Raw genomic sequence first — 27,826 nt, 5'->3', positions numbered from 1 at the left:
TAAGTTAATTTTGCTGCTGTAGAGCACATTATCTAAGTTCACAAGGAATGTTCACATTACCTGTTTTATCTCCTTGATGTCAGTAGGGAAATAACCTCAACCCCTTTCACCTTCAAGACCAGTGAGGCTCAGAATGATCAATTGCATTGCCCAGGGACTCACACACTCAGTAAACTTAAATACCAAGATGGATTAAGCTCACATGCTCTGAATCAGAAGTTCTTGTCATTCTGCCTCCCATGATGCTTCCCAGACTCTCATGTCAGCTCTGGTGAAGGAGTGATGGGGCTGATGAATAATATCCACCAAGTTGTACTTATGGAACTCTTTTCTTTTTCTTTCTTTTTTTCTTTTGTTGTTGTTTGTTTGTTAGTTCGTTTGGTGTTTTTTTTTATATTTATTTATTTATTTATTCCCTTTTGGTGCCTTTGTTGTAGTTATTATTGTTGTTATTGATGTCTTTGTTGTTGGATAGGACAGAGAGAAATGGAGAGAGGAGGGGAAGACAGAGAGGGGGAGAGAAAGATAGACACCTGCCAGGCTTGCTTCATCGTTTGTGACGCGACTCCCCTGCAGGTGAGGAGCCGGGGGCTCCAACCACCGGGGTCCTTTGCCAGTCCTTGTGCTTTGCACCATGTGCACTTAAGCCATTGCGCTATCACCCGACTCCCAGTTCGTTTTTTTTTTTTTTTTTTTTTTACCACCAGGGTTATCCATATCTACACAGTCTCACCACTCCCAGCAGATATATTTTTTTTCAATCGGGCAGTTAATCACTACTTTCATTTTCTTTTATTCCTTCTGCCATTTTATTGGATAGGACAAAAAGATACTGAGAGCAGATAGGAAGAAAGAGAGAGAGAGAAAGATAGACATCTGCAGACCTGCTTCACCACAGGTATGCCATCACCCGACCCCCAGACTTTTTTTTAGATAGGAGAGACAGAGAAGGAGAAAGGCAAAGAGAGGAGAAACAGCACAGCACTTCTCCAGCACTCACGAAGCTGCTTCTTTCCAAGTGCCACTGCCAGGGGCTTGAACCTGGATCCTCGTGCATGATAAAGTGTGTGCTAGACCGTATGCTGTTACTGACCTATACCCTCTATATCTCTGGCTCCTCTGTCATGATTGGGAAGATGATGTCTATTCACTTGAACCTCAAAGCCACCATCTACTGAACTATCTTGAGACCAGGAAGAAAAAAAAAGGACTATCACAACAGCAACCAGCCCATGGTCAGCCTTGCTCTACTTCAGGTGAAATCCACATGCACTGAGTGCCTGCCATGCCCTTAGCCTCCTTCACAGCCTGCTTGTTCTCTGGCCCTGTAGCAAGTCTGCTCAGAAGTTGTGGTCTATATACACAATGGAATACTACTCAGCTATTTAAAAATGGTGATTTCACCATTTTCAGCCCATCTTAGATGGAGCTTGAAGAAATCATGTTAAGTGAAATAAGTCAGAAACAGAAGGATGAATATGGGATGATCTCACTCTCAGGCAGAAGTTGAAAAAACAAAATCAAAAGGGAAAATACTCAGCAGAACTTGGACTGGAGTTGGTGTATTGCACCAAAATAAAAGATTCTGGGGTGGGTGTGTGGGGCAGGGGCGGGGGCGGGGGGAGGGTACAGGCCCTGGAACGGGATGTCAGAGGACCTAGTGAGGGGTGTATTGTTATGTGAAAAACTGAGAAATTTTATGCATGTACAAGCTATTTACTGTCAAATGTAAAACATTAATCCCCCAATAAAGGGAAAAAATGGGGGTGGGAAAGGAAAGGAAGGAAGGAAGGAAGGAAGGAAGGAAGGAAGGAAGGAAGCTCAGATGAGAAAACTGTTGCCCCCTTTCTCCATTTCTGCCTGGCATCTCCACCTCCTGGGAAAGTGCCTTCTACTTAAATCACAGATGTTCAGGGGGAAACACAGCTTGACCAGCCTGCCCACTTGCCAGCTTCTTTGTGTGCCCAGATGCCCCTCAGGTGGCACTTCCCACTGCCCACCCAGCATGCCCAGCACCCCAAACAAAGGGGATTGAGACTCAAAGAATTTCAAATGCAGTTTATTGTAGCAACATGAGGAGATAGATACCAGATCTCTGACAAGACAATTGGTTTACAGCTTATGTACAAAACCCAGGCAGCACACAGCTTGCTGCAGAAAAAAGGGGGGTCAGAGGAGCAGTTCAGATCACATGCTGGTGGGTCCATCAGAGAAGCCTGGGCCTCACCAGCCCTCCTCTGATTGCCTTAAGGAGGGTCTTTGAAATGTAATGTGTGTGGTACCAATCGCTGAACCATTATTCTCCAGGCAAAGCTCAAAGCAGGATCATAGCCAAGGGACTGAGGTTGTCACTGATGTAAAGGTATCTTTGGAAAGCAGAAAAGAAGCCAGGGAGGGAAAGAGTAGGGGACAACAAGGCAAAGGTCTCATAGCTCAACGTAACTCTTTCTCTCCATGGAGGCTGGAGCCATTGACGTTGGTCTTGCCCAGCCTGGCTGGTGGTAATGGAGAGTGAAGGACTGAGTCTAGAGGTCTATCTGGGCCCGTGGGAATAGCTGGTGGAAACAAACTTGACACTGGAACTGCCACTAGTTGTCTTGGAACCCCCAGAGCTAGACCCCCGCACTCCAGAGGAGCCCCCTCCAGAAATGGAACCCGAGCTGCGCCCCCCAGAACTGCCACCTCCCCCTCCAGAGCCTCCTCTGCGGCCCCCACTGCTGCCGCCAGAGCCATAGCTGCCACCGCCGCCGCCACCGGAGCCATAGCTGCCGCCTCGGCTGCCGCCTCCGGAGCCGTAGCTGCCGCCGCCACCACCGGCGCCATAGCTGCTGCCGCCGGACCCGTAGCTACCGCCGCCGCCGCCGCCTCCGGATCCATAGCTGCTGCCTCCTCCTCGGCCACCGCCGCCGCCGCTGATGCTGGTGTGACTGGTGCTCACAGCTGCAGGGGACACCCAGTGAGCTTCCATTCCAGCCCAGCTCCCTCTCCCACCCAGCGAAACCAGAACCTCCCCACCCACCACCACCCCAAAAGGAGGGTTCGTACTTACACACGCTCACATTGGGGGTACACTCTCCAGACATCCTGGAAGAAAAAGGGTAAAATGCATGAATCACTCTGCCTCTGCCTCATGATCTCCTCCCCATCTCCAAGACAACCCCCACTCTGCCACCCCCCAGGACACTCACTCCATCTGAGGCCCAAACCAGTCCCCAAACATCAGGCCATTTCCTTCTCAGCCAGCAACTGGACAAATCTCTGTGGACATGGGACTTGCAGCTAAGGCCTTCATGCTTTAGGGCAGATGTCATCTGACTGAGCCCAGGTGAACAATGAATAACTCCATCTCAAAGAGTTGCTACAGCCACTACCTTTCCTTGTCCCTCCCTGGGACTAGCTAAGCCCAGATAGCTGGTCTGGAGCAACAGACAGCTTGCAAGGAAGGAAGCCGGGAAACCAGGATCCCCACCGCACCTGACTTCCTCTCCTTCTAGCAGCGTCCTGTAGGTGGCGATCTCCATGTCCAGGGCCAGCTTGACATTCATGAGGTCCTGGTAGTCCTTCAGCAGTCGGGCCAGGTTCTCCTTGGCCTGCTGCAGGGCGTCTTCCAGATCATTCAGTTTCCCCTGGGCATCTTTGAGGGCATTTTCACCACGCTGCTCAGCATCACTGATGGACTGCTGGATCTGCGAGATCTGAGAAAGCAGCATCCTGTCATTGCACTTCTGTGTCACCTAGACCCACCTTGGCCTCCTCATCTTACATTGTTTTCTCCTATCCTAAAGTGGCTGGTATCCTAGGCCCAGCAACTTCACCACTTTCCCTAAGGAAACCAACTAGGAGTATATTTTCCAATTACTTTATTCTCCATCTCAGGCCTCCCCACCCCCCTCGCTCCCAACCCCCAATTTGTTATAACCAAGCAATAGCAGTAGGAAGCAAGTACCTGCTTCTTGACACTATCAATTTCAGCTTTAAGTCTCTGGATGACGCGATTCAGCTCTGAGATCTCCATCTTTGTCGACTTCAAACTTTGTCCATGTTGGTCAGCATTAATCTGGAGTTCTTCATACTATGGACAACGGATCAGATGAATTAGCAGTGCACACCATGGTTCATGCACACCAATCCAAGAGAGAGCAGCAGAGAAGCAAAATAAGGCCTTCCAAGGTGGACTAGGCCTGAGTCCTCTCACCTTGCTCTGATATAGTTTCTCAGCCTCCACTTTGCTCTTCTGGGCGATCTCCTCGTATTGAGCGCGAACTTCAGAGATGATGCTGTCCAGGTCCAGGCTGCGGTTGTTGTCCATGGACAGGATGACGTTGGTTTCGCTGATATGAGTCTGCATCTGAGATAGCTCCTACAAAGGCATAATCATTCAGCTCCATCTTTCTGCATAGTAGTGGGTTCTGGCTGAAATGCTCTCCATTTCCGGTTGCAATTGGAGGACTTACCATTTGGAAGAGTGTTGTTAAGAAATCAAGTTCCTGACGCATGGTGTCAACTTTGACTTGGAGGTCCACCTTGTTCATATAAGCAGAATCCACATCCTGGAGGAAGCATGGACATCATGAAGTGAAGGTCTTTCAGGGCAAGTCCCTCTCCCCAACTCTGAGGAGATATTCTAAGTGCAAGAGGTTTTGGAGATGCCTTTCTACCCCAGGATACCAACCCCTAGTTTGCCCTGCCCTTTGGTATTCCATAACTACTGACTTGCTGAGTACAGGCTTACTACAAGAAGTGCTGAGAAGTCTGGAGGAGCAGGGCAAACATCTGCACAAGCCCAGGTCTGTGATGATGTGGGCAAGTCTGTTTCTGACACTCATCAAGTCCACTACACAATTCTCCATGCCATCACATCTTTCAGCTTAGAGACACCCTCGTCTGTGATTTATTTCAGAGGGAAGAGTCATCCTGTAGCCTTTGCTTACCTTCTTGATGCCCACAAACTCATTCTCAGCATTTGTCCGCTTATTGATCTCATCCTCATACCTACAAGGAAACCAGAAAGGGTTAAGGGGTTCAAAGAAAGTGGGGCCTAAAGGTCAGCTCTCTGAATACAGTTCAACATTGCAGACCACTGCTTTCCTCACTTATTTACTTATTTATATCGCTGAGGCTAAGTGCCAGCACTGCAAATCTACCACTCCCAGCAACCATTTTTTTCTTTTTTTCCTTATTGGACAGGACAGAAAGAAGCTGAGACAGGAGGGGGAGATAGAGAGGTAGAAAGACAGAGACACTTGCAGTACTGGCTTCACTGCTTGTGAGGCATCCCCCCTGCAGGTGGGAGGGGGGGCTCAAGCCCGGCCCTTGTGCCTGGTGACATGTGCTTTTAACCTGGTGTGTCACTGCTTCACCTCCATCACTGCTTTCCTATTACTAACCTAGCATATCCTGCCCCCTGCATACCCTCTGCTTTTGAGCAGAAAACTGCTAAGCTATTTCTTAACTTCCCATACAACAGGGAAGATGAAGAGTTCAGCCCACACCAAACAAATTTTCCTCTAGCTTAAGAAAAATTACAATTATGTGCTGATCAAAATCTTAACTTGTCACTTTCTGAGACTCTTGTTTTCGAATGGAAATCAAAAGTTGCACCCCCACAGTTCTCCTTACTTGTTCCGGTAATCTTCTACCATGTCTTGCATGTTCTTCAATTCTGAATCCATCCTAGACTGGTCACCCTTCAGCTGGTCCACGTTCCTTCTAAGCATGCTGATGTAGGATTCAAAGACAGGTTCTAAACTCTGGGTCCTTGTGGTGGTGTCTACTTGCTGCAGCAGCTCCCATTTTGTTTGTAGTACCTGGTTCTGCTGCTCCAGAAACCTCACCTAAGAACACAAGTGTGTTATCTACCAGCACAAAAAACAGGGCCTGAGACACTGACTAATAAGAGCTACTGCACAGCAAGGTCCATGCCTCCTTTGCAAAAGAACTGCAGGACCTGTATTCCAGGCCAGGACAAATAGCAACAGAAGAAGGTGATCAGACCAGTGTCATCTTCATAACAAAGCCCAGTTCACTATTAACTCAGAGAAGCCCTCCCTTCCCTGGGGAAACTCATAATCCTGTTTAGCTATACAAACACCAAAAAATTATTGCAAACACCCTTTGAAATAGATGCATGATCCTTAAGAGGTTTACCTTGCAATTTGTTTTAGGTAGAGTAATCATAGACATTGGTTTGTATGCCCTGTGCATAGACACAATTCAAAGACATGTTGGAAAATCCAAAATTGAATTTCAAAGTTATTGTGAGAAAATTAAGTTGATATTATTGAGGTCAAGCAATTTTTTTTAAAAAATTAGACATGTGTTTTTTAGAACAGACACTAGTAAATATAACTATATGAAAATATTGCCATAACCTACTAAGTGGTGCTACCATGAAGTCCCAGGTTTGATCCCTGGTATCTGATTATGCTAGAGTGATGTTCTGATTCTCTCTCCTCTTCCTCCTCTTCCTATCTCTCATAAACAAATTAATTAATTATTTTTATAGTGAAAAGAAAAGGAAGCATGGACACTGTGGTCTCCACCAATGTAAAATTCTTAGATAACAGAGCTTAACACTGGCTTACTCTGTACTTCCTACTACAATATCACAAATTGCTCTGATTCCACTCAACCTCCCTTTCACAGTTGCAGAGACCTTTTCTGAATCTTCACTTACACCCCAGAAGACTGACTTATCCCATCTCTGTTGTCTTCATGTCAAGAGCTGCATAACAAATCAGCACTTCAAGGTGATTCCAAAGCAATCTACAGCCATGGTAATCAAGGACATTTTTCCCAAGAGAAAATTTGGTCCTGAGCATTGTGCATTAACATACTGCTAAAGCATCTCTCTCCTAGAAGACAATTCCACAAAACATGCATTAACTCACCCAAGCAGAGATGCTTGAAGGTCAAACTCAGGAAGGTCTTGGCCATGCCAGCCTCAAATGAGCCAGAGACAGCTCTCCTATTTCACTAAGTGGCTAAACTCACCTTGTCAATGAAAGAGGCAAACTGGTTGTTGAGTGACTTGATCTGTTCCCGTTCTTGAGACTTGACTTTTTGGATCTCAGGGTCAACCTCCACATTGAGGGGCTGCAGAAGGCTCTGATTGATGGTAACTTCCTGGATGCCACCAGGAGGGCAGACAGGTCCAAAACCTCCCCCGAAACCACCGCTGCCAAAGCCACCACTCCCAAATCCCGATCCACCACCATAGCCCCCACCCCCAAAACTGCCACCCCCAAAACTACCACCCCCAAAACCACCACCACCAAAACCACCACTGCCAAAACCACCACCACCAAAACCACCACCCATACCACCACGTCCACCTCCCCGGGCCACACAGTCAGAGATACTCTTGTGGCCACCAAGGTTAATGAGACTCCGGCTTGAAAAACTACTGCCTCCTCCTCCGCCAGAAAATCTCCCACCACCGCCACCACCACCACTGCGCCGTGAGGAGCAGCTCGTGATCCTGCGCTGGAAGCTGACAGCCCCAGCAGAGCCAGAGCTGAAGCCCCCGCCACCTCCACTTCGGTACCCAGACCGAGAACTAAACTGCCGACTCATGTTGACTTGGAGAGAATAGAAGCACCAAAGTCAAGGAAGGAAAGGAGCTCAGACTCCTCTACCCCAAGCACTGAGGCTTCTCCTTATATACACAGTCCCAGTGGGTTTGGTCCCCGACTCAGCGGGATGTCGTGCCTCTCAAGGGCTTGGTTTGCCTGCAGCCATACAAGATTTTTACGAGCCTCAACAATATGGATAAACACTACACACCTAGCTCCCAGGATAGCTCTTGAAATTGCTGTGCATGCAAGATCACTTGTGTGGTAATCATTTTATCAGACCAGATCTCTCTTTGAGGACTTGTGACTTTGAAGAAGTAGGACCCCACATCCACCACCTGGTGCTCCTAGAGAGGATTTCATAACCCTTGCCTCAAAGATCTGAACCTTCCCATCCAGCTTTTGTTTTTTGGAAGTTTGTTGGCATGCTCTCTACTCAGGCTTAGCAGGTGCAGTACCCACACTTGGATCTCAGAAGGAACTCTCTGACCCAATTCTGAGACCTGCTCTCCAGATCCCAGGTCTCACCAACTCACACCTCCTCTCACTGTGTTGGAGTTTTAGTAAGTGAAAACCTGAAAGAAACTACTTTTGTGGAATGCAAGCTTTCTAAATGCATTGCACACTAGAAAGAGAAAGAGAACCTGTCACCCAAAGGGACCAGTATCTGGAAGGACCAGAAAAAAAAGGTATACTCTTTGTCTACATTTTCCTGTTTTATTTTTTTATCAACGGCAGATTAGGGCAGGAGGCAGAGAAAGATGGTAGCAACAGAAAACAGATGCAAACTGATAACTTGCAAATGGAGACTGAAAAGTGACAAGAAGCGATTAGACAGGCAGATAGAAACTGATTTATGTAGTAGATGAGACTGGAGTTGTGATTGGGACAGACAGTAAGAGTCCCACACTGGACTCTCGGGGGAAATGAATCTAGACTTGGAAAGGAAGGCAATCGCAGGGGACTGGGAAGCCTGGTCTGAGAGGCTACAGGTGTTTCTGGTATTTTTATGTATTTGTTTATTTATTTATTTTACCACCAGGGTTATCCATCATTCTCAACTAATCATTCTCTTCTTTCTCTTCTTCCTTTCATTATTTTGATTCAGGGTGAGAGACAGAAGGGGTGGAAGAGAGATAGAGGAGAGGAAAGATACCTGCAGCACTGCGCCATGACTCATAAAGCTTCTCCCTCCAAGTGGGGAGCGGGGTCTTGAACCTGGGTTCTCACACATGGTAACATGTGTGCTCTATTCCACTGCCCGGCCACTCAAGGCTGGAATTTGAACCCAGGCTGCTGAGATTGAGTGTGCAGGGTCCTCCGCATATGGTATAACAGCACAGCAGTGGGGTTGGGGTGTACAGTCTGCTGTGGGTAAAGCCAGGCAGCAAGGAAGCTGCCCCACTGCACAGCCCAAGGGCAGGGGCCCCTTAGAGTCCTGACTCCATGCACATGCACGTGCCTGCAGCCTGTTCCTTCAGTCTGCTCTGCGAAGGGAAGACTGGGGGCACAGAGCTCAATGGCAAGAGGACCCCCTAAGGCAGTTCCCTGGGCCCTGGACCCCTAGGAGTCTTCCTGGATAATGATACACTATCAGCCTTAGTGGAAAGAAGTGGCATTGAGATGTAGAAAGACCTGAGCCACACATGCTCCTTCCCAGACTTCTCAGAAGCCCAGCATGCCCCCCTGCCAGGCTTGCTTGTAAGCATAGAATCAAAGGTGTGGTGAGGAGTAACCAGGACCAACCTCAACTGGCTCCAAGTCACTGTCAGTGGGAAGTCATGGGCCCACCTGGAAAGCCCTCTCAGAAAACATGAGGTTTGCAGGAGAAGGGAAAAGAGTGGACACCTGGCCCCAGCAGTCTGTGGTTCACTGCCAGGGCAGCCCAGTGCCGGCCTTCTCCATCCCACTGCCCACTGCTCCTTGTCCTCCAGGGAGGACCCATCACCTCTCTACTGCACCCCATTTCTGCCCCCTCCTCGCTGCACTGTTGCCTAGGACTCTGTCCCAATGCTAGCATCCTTGGGCTGCAGAACCAACTATCTCTTTAGGGGATGAGTAATCCAGATCTGTTCCTGACTAGGAACAATGAGAACTGGGATGGTTTTGGCATGGTGATGGCTGTTGCCTAATAATCTCCTGATGGGCAATCAAAATGCTTTTAGTTCAGCATACTCCCTCCTGAAACCTATCACTCTGCACAATTGATCCCTCCTAGCATTTTGGAGGGGTGTACGTGTGTGTGTGTGTGTGTGTGTGTGTGTGTGTGTGTGTGTGTGTATGTGTGTGAGTATATGTTCTTTTTCTGCTAGGCAACAACAGCTCTTTGCAATGATTCCTGCTCCCACCTTAACCTCATATATTTGAGAGAAAAAGTGAAATCAGGGATGGCCTGGCAGCTCACGAGGGAGGACACCTGCTTTGCCAATGCTACTGACCCAGGGTCGGGCACCCAGGACACCATATGAGAATACCACAGCACTGGAGAAAACTTCAGTCCTGCGGTCTATCTCCATCTCTGCATCTATGCCTGGAAAACTCAACCCTGACCAACAAGAAAAGAAAAGAAAAAATAAGAAAAAAAAAACAACGAAGTGTGGCCAGAGCGAGGAGGGGCAGTTTACAGAGCTGTTGGTCTTCTCTAGCTGCTGCCTATCAGGAGGAGGGAGATGAATAAGGAACAAAAAAGTGTAAGTGCCCCTCACCGTCAGCTCCCATGCCCACACTTTGCCTCAGCAGAAGCACCCACAGACAACTATCTCCGGAAGAATCAGAGAATGAAGCAGCCAGACTGCATTCACCCCACCTTACAAAACAGAAAGCTGGAGTTCAGAGAGATAAAGCTACTTGCTGAGGCATTCCAGCTGGAAGAAGACTCCGGGGAGAGCCTGTGAAGGAGCTCACTTGGATAGTGAGTTTTGGGGCCCAGGTTCCCACCTGGCTACCACCGTAATGAAGGAAGCTTCATAGTCTCCTTCTCCCTCTCTCTCTCTCTCTCTCTCTCTTTCTCTCCTTTCGCTCCTTCCCTCCTTCTCTCTGTCTCCTCTTATCTTACTATATGTGCTTAACCCATGCACCTGCCCCCAACTCTCCTCTTATCTATCAAAACAGGAAAAAAAAAAAAAAAGCTCTACTGTGACTAAAACCCAAGTTTTCGGGCTTCAATTCAAATACCTTTCTTCCTACACAGCAGAAGAGGCTCAGGGATAGGTTAGGGGAATCGGGGTCTGTCTTACGTGTACAGAATGTCATGGAACACATCTTCCTGTAGCCCCACTTGGAACCCCTACCCCCAACAACATGAGAAGGCAGCCCAGAGAAATGAGAGTGTGTGTGTCCACTCATTACAGTCGGTTCCTGGAAAGCCTTCAGTTTCTGAGCCAAAGCCCCTGTGCCCTTCCCCCCTGCTCACTTTTGATCTGATCCAACAGGGCTGGAAAGCGGTAGGTAGGCGCCCAGTCCCCTCTGCTTCGTCCCCTGTAGTGAGCCAGGACTGCGGTGGGTGGGTGGTATTTCAAAGAGCAAACGTGGGAGAAAAAGGAAAACCACACACCCTTATTTGAATTTTCTTGGATTTATTAAATAAAGACAAAATGAAAGAGAACAGAGACATTTAGAACTAGAATACCGGGAGTCAGGTGATAGCGCAGCGGGTTAAGCGCATGTGTCTCAAAGTGCAAGGACAGGCGGAAGGATCCCAGTTCAAGCCCCCGGCTCCCCACCTGCAGGAGGTTCGCTTCACAGGCGGTGAAGCAGGTCTGCAGGTGTCTATCTTTCTCTCCCCCTCTCTGTCGTCCCCTCCTCTCTCCATTTCTCTCTGTCCTATCCAACAACAACAACATCAACAACAATAATAATAACTACAACAACAACAATTAAAAAAAAAACAAGGGCAACAAAAGGGAAAATAAATATAAAAAAATTTTTTTAAAAAAACTAGAATACCAACTGCTTATTGGGAGCTATATCTGATTTAAATATCACAAAAATTCCTTGTGGTCAGGTAGCTATCTTTTTTAAAAAGACAACTTTGAGGGTGGGGGGAACTGAGCAGAGGAGCACTCAGTTAAACACACCTATTACAATGCTCCAGGACTGGAGTTGGAGCCCCAGTCCCCACCTGTAGCAGAGAAGATTCACAGTCAGTGAAGCAGGGCTGCAGGTGTCTCTTTTTTCTATTCCTTTCTATCTTCCCATCCCTCCTCAATTTTTCTATGTCTAATGCAATAAATAAAAAATATATTACAAAAATAAAAGACAACTTGGGTTCACAGGGGTTAAAATGTATCCCCTAAGGTCCCCCAGTAGGTAACTGACAAGTCTAGCTGGGCCTAGCTTCAGGGGTGGCTGTCTCTCACTAGTCACCTCTACCAGCAGCGTGATCCCCCCACCACCACCACCACCCTCTCTCCAAGCCTTGACCTGAGACTTGGTTACCCTAGGCTGTGACCAAGCACTTCAGCCCTCCTCACCCTTCACCTGGGCTCACTCCCCTCCTCCCTTCTCTAAAAGCCCTTCCAGCTGCTTCAGAAACTCACTTCCTTTCCTATTCACAGCCAAAGGCTAGGGCCCCTGAGATCTCAGTCCTTGTGCATTTAAGACCTGCATTTAGTCGGAACCCATCAGACTTTGAGAATAAATGCCTATAATTCCTCTGCCCCACCATAGAGGAAATGACAAGCAGGCCCACTCATCCAGAGAGTCTCCATAGGTCAACACCACTCAGCAGCTCCATGAGCTTCTTTCTCTAAGTCCATTTGCTTGCAGGGTCAAGTACTCGCTGACTGACTGACTTGTTTTCCCCTGTGTGGGGGAGGGAGGCGGGTCTATTTATGTGCTGGTCTCTCAATTGCTTTATAAACCTTTGCAAAGCAAGTCTAGGTCCTCTACATCTCTGGGTGCCCTCCCAGCATCTCATTTCTCCCCAGCCTCCCTCAGAGGCCTCTGCAACTGAGGAGCACCCCCAATGAATACTGGTAACAGCACCAAAATACTCATGACCCCAGGGACCCCCCACACACCCCTTAGAGCTAAAGTGTGAGATGAGGCTGCCAGAGACAGCTGTGGGCTTGGGCAGGTGCAGGTGTGGTGATGTTCTGAGCGATGTTTTGAGGGATGGCACAGAAAGGAAAAAAAGAAGGAAAGAAAGAAAGAACTAAAGGGAAACATGCAAGAACAAGTCGCCCAGCCTTGCAAGACTCCGCCAGGAATGTGGGAGACAGAAATTTCAGGGGAGTGGGGACAGCTGAAGCCTGGGAGGGGTGAGGAAGGCTCAGACAATGGGGAGGCGGGAAGAGGTGCTGACAGATGTTGTGACAGAGGAGGGGCCAAGGCTTCTTATGCAGGAGGCAGAGATGCAGAGGGAGAGAGGGGCAGCCTGGTCAGGGCAGACAGCAAGGAGCAGTGCAGGAGCAGAGCAGAGGCCAGAAAGAGAGACGCCAAAGAGGAGCATGGAGGAGAGGAGAGAAAGAAGTGTACAGACCGTCAGCCTACCAGACTGGGCCCTACTCCTGACTCTGCAACCGTCTAGCTGTGTGACCCAGGCAGGTCACTCACTCTCTCTGAGTCTAATGTCCTGGCCTGTAAAGCAGGGACTGGATCTACCCTGCAGGGCATCGTAAGTGTAGTAGATGATAGACAGGGAAGAGAATTGGCCCTTCCACCCTTGCATGAAGGTTACTTCACAAATCAGGAAAAAACCCTAATTTTTTTTTCTGCAGACAGTGAAAGGAAGTTTAAATGCTGAAATGAGATCATCTCATGGGAGACAGTGGTAGGTAGGTAGGAGGGAGACTGGATCTGTGACAGGGACGCCAGGTGCCCATCAGACACTGGAGGTATCCTGAGAGCACCTGCAGCTGAAAGGAGCTCAGTGAACTTGGACCTCATGACTGTGGAGAGCCTGCTCTGTGGGCTAGCCAGGAGCCCCCACTCTAGGGAGCTGGGCTACGTGCTCAGAGTCCTTCCAGGCCCAGCTCTGAGGTGTTCAGAACCCATCCTCCCAACACCTCAAGTTCCCAGCTCAGCCTTGCAACAGTCGGTCCACCTGAAGACATAACTATCTGATGGCTGATAAAACCAGGGCAGCAAGTCCAACAAAATAGAGGGAGTTGCACTGAGCTGGGAAAGGGGCGGTCGGAGCTCATGCCTCATAACTTGGAGACACATCCTGGGCCCAAGGGTGAGGCGGCTTTCTCGGGACATGCTTCCAATAGATCGCAGACCTTCCCAGCCCAGACGCGCACAACTCATCCAAGGTCAGATGGAGTTAAGATGCTCTTCAGCCAATGGCAGCTCCTCCTGTTCATGACATCCAAAAGATGAAAATCTATGTAAATGAGAAGCTAGGGGAATTCAGTTTAGATTCCCAGCGCACTCCACCCTGCCCAGCCTCAGAGGGAAGAGGAGGAGCCAGCGAACTGCCCTGGGAGTCTCTGTGCCTAGAGCACCTGCTCCCTCTACCCACTGCTCTGCTGACTAAATGGACTGCTGGGCTCTGCCTTGACCAGAGCAGGGGAAAAGTGGTCCCCAAAAGGACTACAGAACCCCTCCACCTGGGCTCCCCAGACCTCTCCCAGGACCAGTGAGATTGTGCACATGGGGGATTTGTATGTGGCACTGCTTGCTGTTCCCATTGGAGTGAATGAGCTACAGGGGAGAGGCGTTGGCTCCTGATGGAACTGCTCTCACTGCCTGGAACAGGGACACTGTAGCAGGAAACCTCCTCCCACTCCTGCATCTCTGACTGCTGAGCCCCGTAACTCACACTCAGAATATCAGTCACATTGAGATGTCTCTGTCCACACTGAGCTCGTGATTGAGCCCTCTCTTCCTGGTCTTCATTTTTCAAGCCCCTGCACTGTGGAATCTCTGTTCCAGGGTCCCCAGCATTCAGATACATGGTTCTCTTTATCTGTCTGTTCTTCCTCCCTAGTCTCCAAGTCTTTCCTAGCTGAGATGGTCAGAACTTCTGAAGAGAAAAGGCAAGGTTGTATTTTCCGGGACAATTTTCTGGGGGGAAAAGAGGGGGGGAGGGTCTCTGTTTGGTCATGCTCTCACAGTTTTATTTTTCCCAGAGCCAACTTGGATTCCACAGGAAAAATCACTAAGGTGTGAATGGTCCCAGGGATACAGGGACCCCCATGCCTTGTGACCTGTAAAAGGTCTAGTGGCATCAGGAGACCTTGGTTTTGTCATCCCAGCAGGAAGGACCTTTGGCCTCTCCTGATTGTTCTTCCCCAGGCATCTACCTTAATTTTCAAAACATAAGATGAGACTCAATTTCTCCTCCTCCTCATGACCCTCCTCCTGCTCCCCCTCTTCCTCCTTCTTTTTCTTTTTTATTTCTCAGGCACCATCACTTGAACTCTTGGGGGAGCAGAGCTTTGAGTTGCTCCCACAGACACATCCCCACCTGTTGTGGCATCCTCCTGCAACCTCCTGCTGAATGCTTTGCCAGCCCCTGCTTGGACTGTGCCAGCTCCCCACAAGCCTTTCCCATCTTGGGATCAATGAAGAGGTGCTGCAGCTGTGGTCCCCCCCCTTGCATCTGGGTCACATGCCGGCTCAGCACTTCCCATCTTTGTAGTGTGCTGTTCCCTCTCCCTAAAGATTTCTCCCCCTGGGGCTTCCCCTGTCCCCACAGAGCCCCGGTTCTGATCACCATCCCAGCCACTGTCCCCAGAATGGGTTAGTGATGGTTTCAGAGTAGCCTGACTGCAGCCCCTGCATGTCTCTATCCCACCCCCAAGGTCACGTGTCGCTACTGTCTGCAGAACACTGAAAATCATGCCTGTGCCCAATGCTGTTGGCCCCTGGCTTCTTGGCCTTGTCCTCAAGCTGCTGGCACTGGGGTTCTAGTGTAGCTTGAGGAATCTGTCTGCTCCCTCTCTCCTTCCTTTCAGGCAGCCCTTTAGAACTCCTCCATCCTCTAACCCCTCCCCATCCCAGAAGCCATTTAGAGAAACCTCTTAGAGAGAAAGTAGGGTGTGCCTGGGAACATAGCATCTTATCGATATGGATCGTGAATCCTCTATCCTAATTACATCTGAACTCCTCCAGGGAGTCGGAAAGTGGGTCATGTCTGTCTTTCACATGACTCTTTTATCCAGAGTCAGAAATAGCACAGAGACTACTCCTTTTGCTCTGTTCTAGAATTTCTGCATCCATGTTGTTTCTTCCCACGGAGGCACGGATTAAAGCCAGCCCTGTCTGGGGCACAGCCCACCCCCTTCCTCAGGAGTAAGTTCAGCCTCTTCTGTCATGAGCTCCATCTCACTCACACACTCTTTGAGTCTCTGGGACTTCCCTGACTCCCTACTCACACCTGCCCCAGCTCTCTCCCTCACCTCTGCTCTGCTTTCCAGCCATCCAGGACCCTGCTGGCACAGATTTCCCCTCCGTGGCATTGCCGCCCACTATGAGTCCCACTGCTCCTGTAGGGGTGGGTCTGCCTTGCTTGAGGCTGGGACATCCACAGGCATACACACTCTGATCTCTCCTTATCCTGACCCTTCCCCTCCCCTATACTCTGGCATGGGGGAGGGGGGCTGTGAGTACCTTGGGAGCCAAAAGCCTGCTCATTTCACCCTGCATTCCCAGTTCCTAGCCAAATGCCTGCCACATTATTTAGAAGTTAAATGAGTGCTTGTCAAACCAATGTGTAACTGCTAGACTTTTGAACCATCTGCTATGTTAGATATTATTAGTCAGACAATGCCTGCAAGGCTTCTCCAGATGGTGTATTACACATGCAATAAAAATAATAAGCCAGAATTCTCAGATATGGATAATTTCAAAGGCCCACAGAAAGTTTAGAAAAAAAATAACACATTTCATGACCAAACAGCGGTTTGTGATCACAGAAAAACATTTATTGTAGAAACCCTAGAAATGTCAAGCCCTTCAACCAGGAAACGATGAAGTCACAGCATTCCCTCTGACAAGCCCACCCAGAATGCTGAGAGAGGTACAACCTCAGAATTGTGCTGGGACTTCAGGAGCGTGTGAAGGTGGTTTGTGGCCTTAGAAGGAAGGCCCTTTTCCTTTCTCCATGCTGTCAGTGGGCCAGAGCTTTCTCTTTCTTGTCCCCTCATCTCAAGCAGCTTGTGTAAGGCCCAAAATGAAGAGTCACAGAGGACAGGAAGCAGAAGGGTCTTTAGGGTTTGGGGGTAGGGAAGAGCATCGCAGTACTTGGCAAATGGCGGGCAGCTTCCTCGAAGACTCAGAATGGAACCCTCCCAAGACCTAAGCCTGGGCCTCAGACAACCTCAGGACAACCTAGCCAGAACAGATGAGGTGGGATGTGCCCACCTGCTGGATAGTGCTCAGGGGGGCATCATGGAGCAGAGACCAGGAAGGACCAGACTTCCGAAGGACAGAACTGTTAGGAGTTGGCCCATCAACTCCTCCCTTTCTTGCTAGGAACAGTCCTTTCAGGACACAAGGACTCCTGCACTATGAAACACTCCCCCCTGAATCCTCACTCCACAGGGGATGACTTCTTGAGACAGGGGTTCAGAGTCAAGGCCAGCTGGGCCTTATTTGTATGTCTACAAATCCACTCGCTCCGTCAACATAAGAGTAAGGATGACAGAACATGAAGCAGGAACACCCGAGCTCAGGAGTCCCCCTACCAACCTGACATGTGTCCTGTGACCAGCTGCAAGCCCAAAGATTTCATGCTGGGGTCCCCTGAGGTGTGGAGCCTCACTCGTCCATTACCTGCCCGTAGAGAACCTGCAGACTCCTATTCTCCATTGCTGCACTGGGCCCCAGGTGTCCCCAGGGTCAGAACCTGGGTCAAAGGAGGAGACTCTGGGCTGTGATAGTGTCTGCTTGTGTTTTGACTGGCACCATCCAAAGACAGCACTGCTGGGCTGGGGATATAGCATAGTGGCTACGCAAAAAGACTCCCATGCCTGAGGCTGATGGTCCCAGGCTCAGTCTCCAGCACCACCATTAGCCAGAGCTGAGCAGTGCTCTGGTTTAAAAAAGAAAAAATGTAAACAAAGATCATTGATTGGGGGGGGGGGGGCTGCCACCTGCTTCCCTATTTAGAGCAAATCTTATTGACAAATCTGCTGAGACCCATCAGGAAAAGGCTAAGTGGGAAGGACTGAGGAAGGAGGCCGGGGAGGGGACAGGAGCGAGCCCAGGAGTGGTGGACCTGGCTCTACTCCACTGTCCACCTGTGGGAGGTGTTGGTGGAAGTCTGGATGATCTGCAGGCGGGAGGAGCCTCCACTGCTCCCACCCCCATACTTGCTGCCACTCCGGCTGCTGCTCCTGTAGCCTCTGCTGCCCCCGCCCCCTCGGGAGCCCCCTCCGTAGCTGCCCCCACCTGCCCCAACCTCTCTGGAGCTGCCCCCTCTGTAACCTCCGCCTCCGCCTCCGCCTCCACTGCTGAAACCTCCAGAGCCACGGCCGCTGCTGCTGCCTCCTCCGAGTGTCACCTGGCTGCTGTGCACAGCTGCGAGGGAGATGACAGCCCTGGGGATCAGGACTGGGCAGGGACACCACCTCCCCTCTTCCCCCCACATTCACTTTCTCAGTCACAGAGTCCTGCCCCCGAGACACAGGGGGAGGCATGTCCCCACTTCACAAGCATTTTTGCTATGAAAGGACATTCTCTCCGTGCTGAGAAGTGCCTCTGAGCCACTTCTGGCTGTCAGTGTCAGGAAAATTAAGATGAAGAGGGATGGAGAAAGCACTAGCAGTAACACAATAGACTTTTGTGCCTGGGACACCAGGTCTCAAGTTCAGTTCCCAGCATCACTGTAAACCAGAATTGATCAGTGTTCTGGTTTTAAAAATTATATTATCCTAGGGCCAGGAGGTGGTGCACTGGTAGAACGCATATATTACTGTGCACAAGGACCAGGGTTCAAGCCCCCAGTTCCCACCTGCAGGGAGAAGTTTCATAAGTCGCAAAATAGTGTTGCAGGTCTCTCTCTTTCTCTGTTTCCTTCCCTCTCAATTTCTCTGTCTCTATCCAAGAAAAAAGAAAGGGCTTCTGGAATCTGTGGGACTCATCCTGCAGTCACTGAGCTCTAGCGATAACCCTGGTGGCAATAAAATAAAATAATTATATTAAGATATAGAACCATAGCCACTGATCTCAGCACAGTTGTCAGGGCTTTCCAATTATTTTGAGTTTTTGTTGTCTGGGACACCATGCCAGGCCTGTCCCCCTGACCAACCCCCACCTGTTCCCAGCCACCCTGCTCAGGGCTTTACTCACAGACGCTCACGTGGCTCTGCAGCTCCCCAAACATCCTGAAACACCAAAGCAGACACATTAGCCAGGCCCCCAAGCCTGAGGTTAGGCAGGCCACAGGCAGGAGAAATCAGAGACAGAGATAAAACACAAGAGCTGTTCCTGAGCCATAGAGAAAGGTTCCCGTACAGGCAGAAAGGGTGAAGAGTTGGGGAACCAGAGGGAACTTGAAACATTTTCCTGAAGCCATGGAGCACATGGACATTCTGCTTGGAGGCTCAGAATCTTCTACTTCCGGCTTGAACCTGCCTGTTCCCTGAACTACTGGCCCCTACCCCAACCTCACTGCTCCCTGTTGCTGGACTTGTCTCATCTTCTTCCCATGTGTTCCCAGCCTTTGACCCTGGAGTGTAGCACACCTGCTCTCCTCTCCCTCCAGCAGCTGGCAGTAAGTGGCGATCTCCACATCCAGAGACAGCTTGACTCCCAGCAGCGCCTGGTAGTCTCTCAGCAACTCCACCAGCTGCTCCTTGGACTGCTGCAGGGCCTCCTCCATGTCCTGCAGCTTGTGCTTGGCGTCCTGGAGGGCTTGCTCCCCTCTCTCCTCTGCATCGGAGATGGCCTCGTGCATATGATCAATCTGCTCATCAGGATACCAGGGAGAGAAATCAGAGGGGCTGGTCTTGAGTGTCAGGAGCCCCTGGCCAGGGGCTGCTGGAGGAGGCAGAACATCTGGCTGGCCCACCCCAGATCTCAGTGCACCTGATTCTTGACATTGCCAATCTCGGCCTGCAACCTCTGGATGGTGCGGTTGAGCTCTGAGATTTCCACCTTGGTGTTCTTAAGTTCGTCTCCGTGTCTGCCTGCTGTGATCTGCAGCTCCTGGTACTGAGGGCCAAAGACAGTATTAAGGTCAACCTCTCTCACCATGAGACCCTCCAGGATGGAGGGAGGGAGTCTGCCTTCCAGACCCTACTCAAGTCTGCTCAGCTCATGGAGGAAGCTCCCTATACCTGTGTTTCGCGCTGAGCATGTGCGCGTGCACACACGCGCACACAGACACACACACACACACACACACATACACACACACACACACATCAATCCTCCCTCTTCCATCAGTCTCTGGGCCACACTGCAGATGAGCCTGCTTCCTGACACCCTTTCTGCCTCCTCTTTCCACCTGAGTCTCTACACTAGCCCTCACCCCCACCGGACCCCCTTCACTTTTTCCACCCATGCATCCCTTTTCCAGGATGATTCCCTTGCTGTCAGGACCTCACTGCAGAGCCCCTTGGCATGCTCCAGGATCATTCCTATATTCCCCTCTGTCTCCATGCTTGTGCCTCTGTGACCCATCAGTCAGAACGCTACTCAGAAGCCACAAGTCCCACAGTGGGACAGGGAAGGTGCTCATGGGAATCTGTGTGTCCTGGGGTTTCCACCATGAACATTCTGAAATCCTGGCCACTAAGAGCACCTTCCTGCATATCTGCAGGGCATGAGAAATGAAATCCTTACCTTCTAAGACATAAATGAATCAGTTTGTACACATGCTTTATGTGTGTATTCATTTTAATTTTTTGTTATTATCTTCATTAATCTTCTAGATATAGATAGTCAAAAATTGAGAGAGAAGGAGGAGATAGAGAGGGAGAGAGACAGAGAGATGCCCAAAGCCCTGCTTCACTGCTCACAGAACTTTCCCCCTGCAGGTGGGGACCAAGGGCTCAAACCTAGGTCCTTGTGCATTGTACATGTATGCTCAACCAGGTCCTCCATCACCCTGCCCCACACATGTATTCATTTTAAGGATAAAGTTTCAATAAATGTTAACTTCCAAAAGTCTTATAGAAAATTTACTGACTGTGGAACCTGGACTGGAATTGGTGTATTACACCAAAGTGAAAGACTCTGAGGTAGATGGGGGGGGAGTACAGGTCCTGGGACATGATGGCAGAGGACCTAGTGGGCGTTGTATTGTTATGGGGAAAACTGATAAATATTGTATTTATTTTATTGACTGTAAAACATTAATCCCCCAATAAAGGGGGGGGCAAATAGTCTGACTGTGGTCTGTTCATAGTGGTAGTGGTAGGTACGTGCTCTTTTATCCATCATTCTAATCTTCTTGTAGCAAACATGCTTTGCTTTTAGGAAAATATAAAGACAATACACAACTGGAAGGCACATGTGTTTGGGGCGCCATGCCTGAGGGGAGCAGCAGCACCCACCTTGCTCTGGTATACACTCTCAGCCTCCTCCTTGCTCTTCTGTGTGATGAATTCATACTTAGCCCGGACTGCGTCGATGATGCTGTCCAGGTCCAGGGAGCGGTTGTTGTCCATGGACAGGATGACATTGGTGTCAGTGATGTGGGTCTGCATCTGGGACAGCTCCTGCACAGCATGGAGGATACACTGCCTTCTATTCCCCTCATGGGGCCTTGGTTCCCTCTGATGCTCTCTTAAGACTGTCTGGGGAAGTCAGATCCTGGGCCAGATGGGAGTCTTAGAGGATAGACAGTCCCACACTGTTTCTGCACACAGGGAGGTAGCTTAGCTAGGGGTGAAGACACCCAGCCTTGCCTCTGGGGAGAAGGAAGAGGTCTGAGTATACCGTTTGTCAATGCTCAGGCCTGTGGCCTCAGTCCCTGTGAGGCCCACATCCTCCTCTCCTGTGGAGTTCTCTAAGAGCCTCATTAATGCCCCCCACCCCCACCCACACTGATAAAAGTTGGTTGGTTTTACCTCTGTGTGTCCTGGATGTTAACATCATTTTTCAGACTAATGTGAACTACTTCCCCTTTTCCTGTCTCCTATCCCCAGTGTCCCCCTCCCCCCCCCCCCGTGCCCCTGTTCTTTGAAGCTGAAAGGATCAGCTGACCGGAAGATTCAGATGTGGGGTAACCAAGAAGAAGATTTCCTAGGGATGCTGTTGGATCTGTGACCTCCCCTCAAACAGAAAAAGAGAAGGGGTTCCCATGAGGGCTGAACTCACCTCCTCAAATAAATATTTCATGAAACTGATCTCCCCCAACAGGGTGTCCACCTTGGACTGCAGGTCCACTTTGGCCATATAAGCAGCATCCACATCCTGAACAGCAAGTAGACAGTCTGACTTTGTTGCCCAGGGAGCACCTACCTGCCGCCTCTCTGAGTGGCCTGGGCAAGTTACAGAGTGACCAACATTGTCTGTGGTTTCCTCATCTCATTCAAGCAAAAGGCCCACAAGCCCTGGCTTTCCCAGCCCAAATGCCTCATCTCAGTCAACCACACCAGTGTCACAAGTCTCTCCCCAGACCCCAAGACTGGCTGTCAAAAGTTGTCAGTTAAAGTGATTTCATTTTCAGGACCCTTAGGAGAAAACCGGAGAATTCATAAAGGCACAGCTCAGCTCAGCACGGCTCTAGGAGCTCCCGGTGCACATCCAGCAAGCTAGGGCCAGCAGCCACCCTTCCCAGCCCTTAGTCACACAGCACCACCCCAGGACCCTCCCAGGACCCTCACCTTCTTGAGGACGACAAAGTCGTTCTCAGTGTTGGTCCTGTGGTTGATTTCTTCCTCATACCTGGGGAGTGGAGGGGTTGCAAGAAGCACAGAGAGAATGAAGCTGACCTTGGCTCCTTGAGACTTTTATGAAAAAAGAAAAAAACTCTATCCCCAATTCTGTTCCCCAACATCTTCTGTGTAGACTTCATCTTTCCTATGTTGACTCACACAGGACTAAGGAAAAGCACAGTGTCACTGTGAGGTTGAAAAGAGCACCTTCCCCGTCCCAGCCTCCAGAAGGGAAAGGGAGGGGTCTCTTAGCTAGCAGGCTGCAGGAGCAGCTGATATGGGACTGCGCGAGTGAGTCTATCACTTCCGCCATTACTGTTAATAGCAGCTAGTGCCTGCTGCGTGCTTAGCTTGTGCAGACTCAGCCCAAGCTCTTCCTAAGCATAGTTTCCTCTGAACCAGTGGCTCTCAAAATGTGGTGCCCAGTCCACCAGCAGCAGCAACACTTGAAAGCATGTCAGAAATGGAAACACTCCAGGCCCAGTCCAGACCTACTCCATCAACCTGATTTAAACAAACTGATGGATAGTACCCCTCATAGTAATCCAGCAAGGAGGCTACTTCACCATCCCCACTTCAGTGTGCAAACCAAAGGCTTAGAAGGATGAACTCGTGAGCATCTAGAATGTGGCAAAGCCTCATTCCAGATAGACTTATGAGGGCCCACCATCCTGATCCCCGTATCATTAAGGGCAGTTCTGTTGCACCAGGGCTGCCATGTGCAAGCAGCCAACTTGCAGTGCGGGGCCTTCCTGGCCACACCTGGAGGTCTTCGCCACACCCCTGGCACACTAACACCTGGGCAGAGTGCCTCGCCCCCAGAGTCAACTCATTGCCATGCTTCTCCCTGCCCCCTGTGCCCATCCTGGAGCCTCACTTGCTCTTGTAGTCTTCCACGACATCCTGAATGTTCTTCACCTCAGAATTCTGGCGCATCTGCTCTCCGTTGAGAAAATTCACCTGCTTCTGCAACTCGTTGATGTATTTCTCCAGGATGGGCTCCAGGTTGTTGCTTCGCGTCGAGGTGTTTACTTGCTGCAGCAGCTCCCATTTTGTTTGTAGCACCTGATTTTGCTGCTCCAGGAATCGCACCTAAGAGCAAAAGGCTTCCACAGTCACCCCAGGTTGTGGGTCTGAAAAGCTCCCCACTGGTAAGAGAATCCACAGACCTCAGAGAATAGGGCTGCAAGAGCTCCTTTCTCTAGGACTAGGGGGCATGGGCCATTGTGTAATCTGTGACTGCTGACCCATGACTGTGAGGTCAACTTACTGTCAGTTAACACTAAACATTTGGAAGATGAATCACCTCCGTTCCAGTGCCTTGTTTCTCCTAGCTGTGATCACTCTCGCCCTCCATACTCCATTCTTTTGGTGGCTAAAATGCTTTGTGTGAGTGAGGAGAGACTGTTAAATTTAGAATATTAAACTGACTTGATCAGCTTACTGGCCACCACCACCACCAGTACACTTTTCAGGAAGATTGTCTCGCTTAGATGTTTCTATAACTCAGACACAATCCTGCAAGCCAAATATTATTTTTTCATGACGTGTAATGCATTCTTATGGCCCAAAATCAAGATTCTGGGGGCTATATCTGGTGTTTAAGAAATGACCATGATCCCATCAGCAGACTGGAGAATACTCATCATTCCAGAATCCTACCACCTTCTTCCCCCTTCACCTGCGGAAACAGGAGTCAGGTAGAGGGTTCAGAAAGCTGACTGGCTGTGCAGACCAAAGGCACCGGTGGGCTGTCCTTCACATGATGGTAGTCTGTCCTCACCTCCCTGTCACCTGTTGCTGCCCATGGAGATCCCTCAGCATGCCTTAGGGGCTCTAAGAAGATGGGTGTCTGTGGTGGTCACACACACACCCTCTAGGATTCCCCCAGGAACTGTGTGAGGAGGTAACCCCACTGCTTTGTGTGTTCAGAACAGAATACTTAAGACATCCCCCTACACTATGACCCTAGAGAGGGTAACCCCAAATCCTCAGCCCTTGAATGCCCACCTGAGCAGCCAGCCCTTAGTAACTCCCTTGGGCTCAGACTCCAGGCTGGCAAATGTGTGCAGAGAGCTCTATTTCCCATGGCTTGGTGTTGTTACCTTTATCAAACAAGAGATTAGGCAACCAGTTCTCACAGGTTTGTCCTCATAGCTTGCACACCCCTGGGAGAGATTTCTGTCACATGGCCTGCTTTCACTCTGGCGGCATGCCCAGGGAGCAAAGGAATCCAGGAGATTCACTCGCCACCTGTGCTCTTGTCATGGGAACCAAAAGAAGGACTCAGTAGTCTCGTGGGGGAGCATCACATCCAGTCAGTCAGAGGAATCTGGGTTCTCTGGGTGTTGTTAAGCACCCATTACCCACCTGCCTCAGGAATTCAGACACTGTGTTTCTCACCAGGTCACCCGGCTGTAGAGGCAGAAGCTGACTTTGGGCAATGCCAGGTTACCTTAATGGGACTAACCACTAAAACAAGTACTAGAAGCCTCTAGGATGTTTTTCACACCCTCCCCTCCTCCTCACCACCACCAACCAACTAGGCCCCATTAGCAACACTCAAGGAAATCTCAGAGATCACTGAGCCAGACTCACTGCTGGAAAAAGCACACCACACCTGTCCTCTCCTATGCCCCTCCCTCTTGCTGGTGACACCCCATCCACAGCCACCTCCTACATCCTGAAGTAACCTCCTTCTCCCCTCCCCACCCCAGCACCTTGTCTGATGGACTCCTAGTCACCCTTTGGATCTCTATGCAAGTGATCTCTCCTGAGTGACTGCTCCATCACTCACTGGCCTCCTCTCCTGTGGTATCTCTCAGGACTGCAGTCACTTGGAGGCATCTTGGCATGTCCCTCCCTCACTGGACTATGAGCTCTGTGAATACAAGCCCATGTCTCATCTCCCAGCAGGCATCAGTGCTAGGGACCCATGGACACACAGTGCCCAGAATAGGAAGAACAGCTGACTACAGTGGACAGATAAAATGCAGAGGGCCTTCATGCAACAGGGTACTTCCCATCACTTCCCCCAAAGACAGAGAGCCTGCTATGAGCCTCCATATCTGCACAAAAGGAAATGCCAGAAGGAGGTCTACACCACAGCTCTTCCACCAGCCTGTGCTTGGCAACTGGGGCCTGAACCAGACTCCACCTGAGTTTAATCAAGGAATTAAGAAAAAGGACTTTCATGGCTCCGTTCTGCCCATTCTTGAGGTTCAATAAGCTCAACCAAGTGATTCAAGCAAAATCTTACATGGTGTACCACTGACACTGACCACTAGTGGTGCCCACCAAGGGATTCAGTTGGATGGTGTCACAGTTTGCCCTCCTTAATTCACTGCTTCCAAAAACTCAGCTCCAATTCTCTGTGATACCATCTCCTGTGGGAATTTGAACCATTTGTAATCCCATTGAGGTGTCAAGCTTTCATGCCTCCTAGTTAGCTACTATGCCTCCACATCTGCACAAAAGGATATACAAGTTTTCATGCCTCCTCTAGATAGCATAGTGGTTATGCAAAGAGACTCTCATGCCTGAGGCTCCAAAGTCTCAGGTGCAATCCTCCCCACTGCTATAAACCAGAGCTGAGCAGTGTTCTGGTATACAGGGGGGGAAAAGGAAAGGAAGAAAGAAAGAAAGAAAGAAAGAAAGAAAGAAAGAAAGAAAGAAAGAGAAAAGAAAAGAAGAGAAGAGAAAAGCATGGTACCGCTACTTTCCACAGTATTATTAACTATACATATAGAAGCTTTCATGCCTCCTCTGAGCTACTATGGTTCTAAGACAGCCATGAACATACTTCCCATGGACTGCCACTAGCCTCTCCCCTTTTTATCTGGGTTCCTTTCTACCTGTGTCCTTATCACCCTATGAAACCTGCCACCGTCTCTGGCACACAGTAGTATATGCTTAAGTGTTTGTAAGATGGATGGATGGATGGATGGATGGATGGATGGATGGATGGATGGATGGATGGATGGACGGACGGACAGACGGACGGACGGATGGATCAGTAGGTGGAAAGTGAGTAAGGAAGGTAAATGAGGTCACTATCCCATGTATTTTATCTATTGGTTATTTCCATGACTTTTATCTGTTCTGCTGACAAAGGAGAAATAAATAAATATCCTCAATAAGTCAAAGCAGGCTGGGGAGACAGAATAATGGCTCTGCAAAAGACTTGCATGCCTGAGGCTCTGAGGTCCTAGGTTCAGTCCCCAGCTCTAATCAACAATTCTTTCTTTCCTTCTTTCTTTCTTCCTTTCTTTTTTCTTTCTTTCTTTCTTTCTCTCGCTGTACCTTTTCCTTCTTTCCTCCCTTTCTCTCTTGCCTTCTCTCTGTACCTTTCTCATTAAAATAAATAAGTAAATATTAAAAAAAAACCCTAAATCAAAGTGAGGCCTAAACCAGGTAGGTGTTTCCCAAGGATCCAGGTGCATCCGTTGGAGAGTGGCATTGGAGCTGGCACAAAGCAGTGCAGGAGGCAATGCAGGAGGCAGTGCAGGAGGCCCGCTCCATCACTGGGAGGAAGACCAGTGGTGCGGCACCTCTGCTGCCCTGAGGTACCCACCTTGTCGATGAAGGAGGCAAACTTGTTGTTGAGAACCATGATCTGTTCCCGCTCCTGGGTCTTGATCCTGTGGATTTCCGGGTCCACTTTCAGGTGAAGCGGTTGTAGGAGGCTCTGATTAATGGTCACCTCTTGGATGCCCCCGGGGGGACAAGAAAGGCCAAAGCCCCCAAGGGCAAAACTGCTACCTCTAAACCCAGCACCCCTAAAGCTGTGGCCCCCAGAGCTACCATCTCCATAGCTGCCACTCCCAAAGCTTCTGCCCCCTCCAGAGGTCCCTCCCTGGCAGAAGCCACTGGCATTTCTCCCCATGAGGTTAAAGGAGATGCTCCGGCTGCCACCCAGATCGTAGAGGCTCCTAGAGGAAAAGTCCCTGGCATGGCCCCCATACCCATCACCACCACACTTCCCTCGGATCCGACACACAGACCCCGTGGTCTGGGCCCCGCCACCAGAGCCCGCAGAACAGCCAGAACGGTGTCCCTGCCTACTCCTAGAACTGAAGGCCGACCGAGAACTAAACTGGCGGCTCATGGCTGCTAGAGCCTCCAGAGAAACAGACAGAAGAAAAGTGAAGGAGGCAGAGAGCAGGGAGGGAAGGAGATGGGACTCCTCTGGTAGGCAAACTGGCTCAGTCCATATATATATATATATATATAAACAAGCATTTGCTGGGCTAGGCCCCACCACATCGTGGGAGGGGAATATTTGTGTTTAGTTTGCCGGCCAGCAGCAACTATTTAAAATCTCACGCCTATGACATGCAGGAACTGCACTGTAGACAAACTTCCCTGACTTGATCATTTATCATTCATCTCTTGCCATTGAGTGATCAGAGTGCAATAAACTCCCAGGAGTCAGATGCTGTACAGGCAGTCCCATACAGCTTCCCCCAGATCATT

General features: G+C 49.8%; 3 protein-coding genes and 1 long non-coding RNA gene across 4 annotated transcripts in view; 1 reads left to right on the top strand and 3 right to left on the bottom strand.

Annotated features, from left to right (window-relative positions):
- KRT2 (keratin 2) overlaps positions 1-1,199 on the bottom strand; it is a 29,525-nt gene extending 28,326 nt beyond the window's left edge. Inside the window, exon 1 of the mRNA XM_060195304.1 lies at positions 203-1,199. Within this exon, the coding sequence (XP_060051287.1) occupies positions 203-241 (39 nt within the window). The 5' untranslated portion in view covers positions 242-1,199. The remainder of the gene's footprint in view (positions 1-202) is intronic.
- An 844-nt stretch (positions 1,200-2,043) lies between these two features.
- On the bottom strand, positions 2,044-7,634 carry KRT1 (keratin 1). The gene is made up of 9 exons (XM_007518314.2): positions 6,994-7,634; positions 5,620-5,834; positions 4,932-4,992; positions 4,455-4,550; positions 4,196-4,360; positions 3,947-4,072; positions 3,475-3,695; positions 3,050-3,084; positions 2,044-2,940 (listed from the first exon to the last, which is right to left on the bottom strand). Exons 1-9 carry the CDS (start codon positions 7,573-7,575, stop codon positions 2,534-2,536), a joined length of 1,908 nt encoding a protein of 635 aa, XP_007518376.2. The 5' UTR covers positions 7,576-7,634; the 3' UTR covers positions 2,044-2,533.
- A 2,175-nt stretch (positions 7,635-9,809) lies between these two features.
- Positions 9,810-16,349, top strand: LOC132539512 (uncharacterized). The gene is made up of 2 exons (XR_009550846.1): positions 9,810-10,264; positions 14,926-16,349. It is a non-coding gene; the product is annotated as an uncharacterized LOC132539512 (long non-coding RNA).
- A 76-nt stretch (positions 16,350-16,425) lies between these two features.
- Positions 16,426-27,557, bottom strand: LOC103109270 (keratin, type II cytoskeletal 1b). Its single transcript, XM_007518313.2, has 10 exons — positions 26,925-27,557; positions 23,229-23,443; positions 22,301-22,361; positions 21,792-21,887; positions 21,026-21,190; positions 19,554-19,679; positions 19,211-19,431; positions 18,816-18,850; positions 17,533-18,044; positions 16,426-17,225 (listed from the first exon to the last, which is right to left on the bottom strand). Exons 1-9 carry the CDS (start codon positions 27,456-27,458, stop codon positions 17,749-17,751), a joined length of 1,749 nt encoding a protein of 582 aa, XP_007518375.1. The 5' UTR covers positions 27,459-27,557; the 3' UTR covers positions 16,426-17,225; positions 17,533-17,748.
- Positions 27,558-27,826: the final 269 nt, after the last annotated feature.

This window comes from Erinaceus europaeus, chromosome 7 (genome assembly GCF_950295315.1).
Source record: "Erinaceus europaeus chromosome 7, mEriEur2.1, whole genome shotgun sequence".
Lineage (NCBI taxonomy): Eukaryota > Metazoa > Chordata > Mammalia > Eulipotyphla > Erinaceidae > Erinaceus > Erinaceus europaeus.
This window is presented reverse-complemented; position numbering and strand designations above follow the sequence as displayed.